The sequence below is a fragment of the Cryptomeria japonica genome, chromosome 9 (assembly GCF_030272615.1).
Source record: "Cryptomeria japonica chromosome 9, Sugi_1.0, whole genome shotgun sequence".
NCBI lineage: Eukaryota > Viridiplantae > Streptophyta > Pinopsida > Cupressales > Cupressaceae > Cryptomeria > Cryptomeria japonica.
This window is the reverse complement of record NC_081413.1, coordinates 387780941-387790274: the sequence shown is the minus strand read 5'-3', so window position 1 is coordinate 387790274 and position 9334 is coordinate 387780941. Positions and strand designations below refer to the sequence as shown.

Here is a 9334-nt window from a genome sequence, read left to right as displayed (position 1 = left end):
TAGATATCATCCATGTTCTAGTCTCACATCTAAGATTATGTGAACAAGATTTTAATTAATCTATCAATAATTTTACTCTTTGTAAATTTTTTTCATGATCTCATATAAAATTAAATTCTTTGATATAATAATTTTTTAACATTCCTAATTTTTTTAATTTTTTTTTTTCATTTCTTCACATTTTCTTACATATTAGCATCCCACTTTCTCTTTGTAAGCACTCTTTACTAAGTGCATAATTCTCATCAAACAAACGTTTGGGAGAAAACAATTTTTCTTCCCCCTCTTGATCTTTAACTATCTCAATTATCCTTATTAGCTCATAAAACTTTTGAAACCTTGAATTCATTTGTTCTTTGGAGAGAAAAAGCTCATAACGGATGGAAGTGAAAGCATGTACACGGATACAGGATTAATTGAGCGGAAAGAGCTATGGATTGTCTCTGCGTGGCCTTCAACTCGTCTCCATTAAACTTCAGGTATGTATTTGTCTGATTTTCAGAGCTCTGGCGTTGTTGTTGTTATTCCGACACCAAGCTTGTTGTTTGCAGTAGTCACAAGCTTCATCCTCAGCAGCCTCTTAAAGTAGGGGCTTTACCATGCTTTGCCAGAGCAAGCGCAAACCTAGCTGTGTCCTCCTCAAATAAGAAGGCATTCTCAATATCATCATCATCGTCACCGTCATCAGAGAGAGAATGGAGAGAGATGATGATGGACATAGAGAGTTGTGGTTCCGCAGTCCCAGTCCTGAGGAGTCTGCTCACGCGGCGTCGTCACCTTCCCAGAGAGCTTCTTGTGGGCACTCTCGTCAGATTCACTCAACTCAAACAATGGAATACCGTTACTGAGGTAAGCTAGATTGATCTACATCTTCCTCCTAAGAGATGTGTTGTTTTTCCTTTGGTTTAGTTGGGACTTAACTAACACTAAACTACCGGCTCGAGTGTGGTTTGTTCTGGCATTCAAGCTGGGCAATAAGATGATTCAAGTGCAGGGCAGCAACACCCTAGATTCATCATTGAAGAAGATGCAAGTCAATTGCCCTTTTAGGATGAAGATATGCAACAGTTTATTGCAGATTAATGAACAAATTAGAGTTATTGACATTTTGGATTAATTAGAAAAGCCAGTAGCCAAGAGAATTTCAGCAGAAAGAAGTTAAGGTTAATGTTGGAGATACCATGACTGAAGTCCCAAACTCCAGAATATGTTCAATACCAATAAAAGACATATGCCTTTAAACTGCTATATGTTCACATTCTATGCCTTTAAACTGCTATATGTTCACATTCAGGCAAGCTGCACAATAAATTGGATATAGTATGGGAGAGTATTTAGAAACTTTGAGATGCTTAGATGGTCCCCCGGCAGCCCAAATCTTATCCAACAGAGCTAAAAGATCAGATAAAGTGGCAAACTAATGGCTTCAAAGCCTCGAGGGATGTCCCTCAGCCGTATTTTAGATATCAGCTAGTAACTTAGACGAATTGGAAGAAACAATTGGAGAGGCAGAATGTCCTGGGGGTGACTAAGGCATGGACTCTACTAGACAGGTGCACTGGGGGTTTAGTAACCTTTCCAAAATATCCAAAATGGGGAAACGAGCCTTTGGATGCTGGGAATCCGTTTATTGCTTCGCAATTGTCACTAGCAGTTGCTTTGTACTCTGCTTCAGTGGCAGATAAAGCTACAGAGTGAAGCTCACTGTGCCACACAAAAGTTATGATTTCAACTAAAATGATCTAAGTAGAGGCCATATATCCTGTCAACATGAAATCATTTGCCCTTTGATAGAAAATACCAAAGTCAAGAGCATGTTTGACTCATCGCAACCTGCATGTTCCTGCCTACCAATGAACAAGCTTCGGTTGGCGCTAAAAACGGAGAGAGTTAACCGACAGCAAAACACAGATCTGGTTATGTGGATGAAAGACATATCAAATTGCCTATTAATTGTTTGTAGAATGACTTATTGATCGTGTAGAATCATCATGGGCTGATAACTTTAGCCTGAACTACATATAGGCTTAGTGGAAGAATTATAGTCCATAAGAAATTGTTCGAAAGATTCATAACATACTTGACTTGAGCCATGAAAACAAATGGTCATATTACAAGAACCGTAGTTAGAACACTTGGACTTGGCCAATTTTTTTTTGGCTCGGATTCAGGATTTGGCTAAAAATCATAAAAATTCAGCCAAAAAATAAAAACATAATTACACACAAAAACCAGAAATTTAATGCATTTAGAGAACACACAAAACTATATTGATTATCAATTTATCTTAATTCAAAACTTACAATCTCATATGAGACTCAAATACTCAATTTTGAAAATTTGAAATTTCAAAGTCAAACAATACATTGCATTTGTATAAAATTATAAATATAATTGTATAACTGTTAACATATGTCAAAAACCAGCTAGATATAATTTACATCTTCTTCCCCCTCCTAGTACTAGTATTATTGAGCCTTGAGTTGGAAGGGAATTTGGAATTTTCACAAGGATTGACTAATTCCTCAAAACATGTTCTCCTCCATTGCCTCCACCATTGCTGCTACTCTGTCTATTTCAGTGAGGTATTCATTAGTGAACACAGGTTAGTTATTTCTCAGCTACCTGACTTGCCTTGAGCCTAGAATTGTCTTGTCTTCTGGCCAAAATTGATGCAAAACAGTTGTAGGTAGTTGAGGAAGGCACGGGCTAAAGCTGTCAGGCTTCTAGAAGACAAATTACAGCCATCAGATGATTTAAATCTTGGCCTTTGATTTAAAACTGTAAAAGCTATAAAAGGCCAGTGCCTCTCTTTTGTAAAGGGTTAGATCATTAGAGGTTAGAATAGTTAGGCAGTTTGCAGATTAGGAGTAGAAGTAGAGTAGGACTGCTGGAAATAAATTGTTGTAATGACAGTTAAAACAAATAAATGGAACATTGAAGCATGGTGTTTTGTTGTTTGTCTTAATTTGTTTGCATGGTTTCTCTTCAGCTGGTTAGTTAGTGTTATCACAAAAGCTTGCACCCTTGCTGAGCTATCAACTCAGCAACCTCGTGAAACATGGAAACAACCCCAAAGTGTGGGGCCTTGCGCAAGGGGGTTGAATCTCCGGAGAAGGCCGACTTCCTTCTCGATTCAAGTGCAGCTGTTGAACCGACTCAACACTTCAAATCTTACTTCTAAACCTATCCTAACAGCTGGTAGAGAGGAAAAGGGAAGAGAGAAATGCTAAAATGAAAGGAGGTGATGCACCAAGATAAGAGATGTTTCTCCCCCCACCCGAAATGGCACAAAGAATCAACTGAAATACCCAAGAGATGCACAAACTTCAGTTGCATGAAGGACCTCAACGCATGTATAGAGGTTAGCACTTGATGAATGTCAAGAGGGGAGAAGGTTTCACACAAGTCACACACAGAAACAGGCTAACACAACATATATGTGAAAGAAAGCCACAAACATACACTTACGATGAAGATAAGAACACATACACAACATACATAAGTTGAAGTAAGGCAAGAATGATGATTTCAATTCATTATAAGGCCAATGGCCAAACTTACAGTTGCAGAAATGCAAGATAAATACAAGTCTTTAAGAGAAGTGAAAGAGCATAGAGTAGCTCAAGCCAACAGAGAGAGAACCCTTTACAATGAGGCATAACAGCCTTATATAGAAAATTGGTCGCAAGAGTTGTTGGAGCATTAAAAACCTTGAGTGTTGATCATGCCATCTAGAAGTGTTGCAAGCCGGAAGGAAGTTGGGAAGACTTCGGAAACACAAGTTACCGAAGTTGAGAAGACTTAGGCTTGGAACTTTCGAATCTCGGGGTTTCGGAGTTTCGGGGAAGAGAAGAGGAGACTAAGGAAAGGAACTTCAGAACCTTAGGGTTCTAAAGAAGAGAAGAGGAGACTAAGGAAGGAACTTCAGAACCTCGGGGTTCCGGAGTTCCGCGGAAGAGAAGAGGAGACTAAGGAAGGAACTTCAGAACCTTGGGGTTCCGGGGAAGAGAAGAGGAGACTCCGAGGTTCCGGAGTTCCGGGGAAGAGAAGAGGAGACTAAGGCCGGAACTCCGGAACCTCGAGGTTCCGGAGTTCCGGCCTTAGTCTCCTCTTCATACTTCATGATTCCGTTGTTTTCTCTTTGATCAACTGAGGCAGCGCTGGTCCATAGAACATATCTCTGATCGGTTCTCACTGATGGACCAAGGGTGTCATAAAATGACAACAGTTAGAGTTCAGTGATTTTAATGGTTGAAGTGTTAGGGTATTTGATGTGATTTCAAGTTCATACCATTGGAGGCTTGTTGATTGTAGGTCCTCGTGCATGGTTAGTCTGAACCCTTTTATTGTGCTTAGTTCAACAACTTCAATTGTAGGTGTTTGTCTCAGGGTACACCAGAATTGGGTGTCTAAATGAATTTATACACTCTGGAATCCTTTATTCCCTTGGAGCTTGCACTATTCCTATGGAGTTGTGAGTATATCTTTGGCGAAGCAGGGATTAGTTTATGGAAATTTGTCTACCCGCAGCATTAATCGTTACTATCATTGCCTTTAGGTTTTCTAAACCCTATTCATTGCCTTTAGGCCAGCTTGTTGCATCTATAAGTTTCCTTGTGTTTACTAGCAAAACACATTACCGCTGAGTTATCCTAAGCCATTAAGACTTGACAGTTGTAACCTTGAGGTTGTTCCCTTTGATCATTCATAACAGCATTAGGGACTTCCTTACACAAGAGAGGATCCTTACACAAGAGAGGATAGTATACTTAGCATTCTATTCTATGTTGGTAAAGGATTAGTTCATACTTTTTCCACATCAACAGTATTCCCCCTAGCAACCCCATTTATCAACTGTAACCTTTTATAATTGCAAGGTTGAGACACCTTTTTTCTAACATTATAGTAATCTTTCCTAGTCTTAAAGAAATATCTTTCACCACTTTAGATATCATCTTTTCCTTTGGTTTTCAATTAAACAAGTAAAACCATCTATTGAAACCCAATTCATTTTAAGTTCCAAAATTGTTATCAAATGTAGTGGGCTTCTCTCTTCTTTTCAATATTTTGTTGCTGATGCTCTGTTAGATGAAATTATGGACAAACCATCTTCATCTTCTTCTGTCGTGCAATGCCATAGGTTCATCAGTCCATGCCTGCCTGCCAACTCTATACTTTGAAATCTCATACATTCTTGTATGTTTTTTGACATAAACTTAAAGTTGCAGCTATATTCATTACCAATCTTAGTCAAGAGAATAAAGCAAATGTCTTCATTAAGTTATATCCATTTGGACTTTACAACTATTACCAATATGTTTTGGCTCTACTCTTGTTCACATATAAGTTGGTGATGTCATGGAAATGGGGACAAGGCAACAACAAAGTTCAATGTTAATAAGTTAGTTTCAACCATAAAAACAAAACAAAGAACTAAAAACCATTCCAAACATATCAAAAGAGATTTCAAAAAGCATGAAAGAAGTTTAACAAAATAAAAGAAAGGAGAAAAGCCTCCTTAAGATGCTTCCATGATGCCTTTTGATGCTTCTCCTTTGTTTCTCCTCTCTCCAAGTCCCAAATGAGTGTAGCTCTCAGCTTTTAGCACTAGCCATGGATGCCATATGGAGATTCAAGATGGTTGAATATGATAAGCAAATGCTATGCAAGTGTAGATAGTGATGCTATGAAAAAGCTCTATGCTAATGCCAGTATAACAACAACACTCTAATGCTTTCTCCTTTGCTTGAGGAGAAAGGTTCTATTTATAGAAGAAATGGGGAAATGAAGGGTTAAGATTGAGTAATCTTAACAAGGGTTAGGATTGAAAGATATTCAATCCATGTGAGACTTTCAACCCAATCCCATGTTGACAAGTGTCACCATGAGGAGGCTTGAGAGGAGAGATAAGGAGCATTAAATGCTTGAGGGGACATGATGGTTACCCTAGTCAAAGAAATAAATGCGTTGAAGAGACACATGGGTTACATGAGGGTTAAGTTAGGGGTCAAAGTCCTTAACCATGGGTGCAAGTGGAATTAACCATTAATGGTCATGTAAGAGCCATAAGTGGTTTGGAAGATTTTAGAGGTTAATTTGTTGAACACACAAATCATTAATTGCTTTTCAAAGACTTTGGAGTCTTTGAGAAGTGACTCCAATTTGCTTAGGAATGTGACAATATTTGGGGGATGGATTAGGTTAATTAGGAAAGGTTTAGAAGAATCTAGAAGGGATTTAGGCATGCAAGTGGATTTTGTAGGAAAATGCAAGTGGGAGGAATTTTGGTATTTTCAATTAAAATAAAATCATTTATTTCAATTAAATGGTGTAATTTGCATTTGGATAAATATTCAAATAAATATTAATTTATTCAAATGAGAAAAAGGAAGATAAAACATTAAAATGCTTGAAGACTTTGAGGGAAACCATTAAAGGCTTGAAGACTTTAAAGGAAGCAATTAAAGTCTTAAGACTTTAAGGGAACCCATTAAAGGCTTAAGAAGACTATAGAAGGAAGCCATCAAGTTTGAAGACTTTAAAGCCATTAAGTTTTGAAGACTCTAAGGGAAACCATTAAAGGTTTGAGAAGACTCTCGAAGGAAGCCATTAAGTTTGAAGACTTTAAGGGAAACCATTAAAGGTTTCAAGTGGGTGAGGATAAATAGTAATTTATTTAAAATAGTTGTGCAACTTGCATTTGTAGGAAAATGCAAGTGGGTGGAGGATAAAGGTGATTTAAATAAATGTTAATTTATTTAAAATAGTTGTGCAACTTGCATTTGTAGGAAAATACAAGTGGGTGGAGGATAAAGGTGATTTAAATAAATTATTTATTTAAAATAGTTGTGCAACTTGTATTTGTAGGAAAATACAAGTGGGTGGAGGATAAAGGTGATTTAAATAAATAATTTATTTATTTAAATGTGAGAGATGGGATTTTGGGGGAATTTAAATAAATATTAATTTATTTAAATGTGAGAGAAGATTTAATTAAATAAATATAATTTATTTATTTAATTAATGGTCTGAATTTGGTTAACTGAATTAAATCAAATAAATTGAATAATTTATTTAATTAATAGGAGAAGAGGGTTAAGATGAATCAATTAAATATTAATTTAATTAATTATTAATTGATGGTTAAATAATCAAATAAATATTAAATATTCATTTAATTAAGTGGACAGATTTATGTGATTACAGTTGGCTCTAGCAAAATACTCGTTTCTGAAATCATTTTGATTCTATTGAACAACAGTGCAAGCAATCTCAAACAAGAGATAATCCTATTTTTTAAAATGTGAATGCAAAATAACATGTACAACCCAAAGTAAAACACATAATTATAGAAATTGTCCATTCACCTATACACATTTGAGTTATTCATAAATTGCTTCCTTGTTCCTTAGTTCTGATCAGCTTCTGTCATCCAATGTTTTGGACCGTATCTAATTGTAAGTTTCTCATTTGCATGCTTGAACTTTTCCTAGATTAAATGCAAGGGTATCATTGGGATTCTACATACTCTCTTTAGACCTGATGCAAGAACAAATTTTGGAATCAACACTTCATTTTTTCAGCTGTTAAATGCTCTTTATTTTTAAATGCTTTTCCAGCCCAGTTATTTATTTTGATCTAAATCTGTACAGCATGTTCAGGGGCACTGAGATTTCTTGGGAAAAACTTGTCTCCAGCAATGGTTCACTTTATGCATCTTCTCATGTTACACACCAGAAGCAAACCAACCATTCATGCAACTGTACATTGTAATTATGTTATAGATCAATACAACTCAATATTTCCAGCAAAAATGTGTATGTACGGAAGCAACTTTCTTTAATTTGCTTGAAGGAGCAATATATTAAGAAAAAAACTGCAATAAACAAAGCAATGCAAAAAATCTCCATCTTTGTATCCTATTACTCATTATTTGATCTACAATTCCACTTATAACGTTGCTTTTCACTACTTGTTCTTGGTTCAGATCTATTAGTCATCATAAGTGCATCCAGAATTAGTTAGTAAATTACAGTAGCTGGTCATCGACTATTTGGAACTTACGTGACACTCCTAACTAGAAGTTCAATCATAACTAATCAAACTACTTAACATCACTAGAACTGCTCAGCTGCCATTTGTGGCAATATTTCATCTTCAGATTACTTTTTGTGTAATTACAAAAAGCCTGAAGGTTTTAATTATATACATTTCCATCTCTCTCCTTTTGACTCATTATCATTTAATTTAATCGATTGGATTTGTTCCTTTTGTGCATATGAGATATGATACCATGATTTATTATTTTATTGAAATGTGTTGTTGTTAGGCCCAATGTTCGTTCCATATGAGAAAATTTTCCTTAGAGATCTTTGTCTTTTTCTTTCCTTGTGTATTGTTTTTGTTTTTTTCTTACTGTCATTCTAACCATACTCAGGATCCACAGATACTTGAATGGCTTCGATGGCAGTACTGGTGGAATTTCAGTGAGATGGATTTCAAAATGCTTGTTTCAGCCTATGGAAAGCAGGGCGACTCTGAGAAGGCAGAGGGTACATTGAGATCAATGAAAAAATCTGGTTTGGATTTGGATGTTGTAAGTTATACAGCCCTTATGGAGGCATATGGAAGGGCAGGACACTACAACAGGGCAGAATCCATATTCAGACAAATGAAATCATCTGGCCCAGAGCCATCAGTGTTAACATACCATACAATCATAAAACTGTTTGTGGAGGTATTGCTTTTCTATTCTTAAAATCATCATGATATATGATTAGCTGAATATTACATACTTAATACAATTAGTTGTCAGTCCCTTATGGAAATATAGAAAATGTTTTTTAATAGTCACTTGTATTGAATTTACACATACAATGTATAACAATTCTTGCATGGGAGCAAAGGAGCCTGAAATTCTGTTCCATTTTTGCTGCATGGTTTCTGCCAATTTCTAAGACCATTCTAGTAATTTAAAACTTTCTAAGACCAATCTAGTAATTTAAAGTTTTAGTTTAGGCATTTGCTGTGTTGATGAGGACATACCTTGTAGTTAGAATTTATTTAACACATTCAAATGGACTGAAAAAAGGTATGACAACTGTATATACATACATCTATATGTAAAGTAGGAAATATTTTTTACACATGCAAATGGACTGACAAAAATAAAGTAAGGCAAATATATACATATCTAGATATAAAGTAGGAAATAACTGTAAAGGATAGGTAGCAATGGATTAAAAGTACATGGACTGCTGGCACAACTGTGAAGGGTAGATAGAAATGAATTAAAAGTAAATTCACAACTGGAACAAGTGGAAAGGGTAGA

The 9334-nt window shown here is 35.9% G+C and overlaps 1 protein-coding gene across 4 annotated transcripts in view; it reads left to right on the top strand.

Moving 5' to 3' along the window:
* The first annotated feature begins 281 nt into the window (after window positions 1–281).
* LOC131072834 (pentatricopeptide repeat-containing protein At3g59040) overlaps window positions 282–9334 on the top strand; it is a 117068-nt gene continuing 108015 nt past the window's right edge. Inside the window, exons 1-3 of one of the 4 annotated variants that reach the window (XM_058009127.2) lie at window positions 282–479; window positions 555–849; window positions 8441–8740. In XM_058009127.2, the coding sequence (XP_057865110.1) occupies window positions 433–479; window positions 555–849; window positions 8441–8740 (642 nt within the window). In that variant the 5' untranslated portion in view covers window positions 282–432. Of the gene's footprint in view, window positions 480–551; window positions 850–8440; window positions 8741–9334 lie in introns of all 4 variants that reach the window. The other 3 variants (XM_058009119.2, XM_058009136.2, XM_058009131.2) reach the window with 3 other exon arrangements.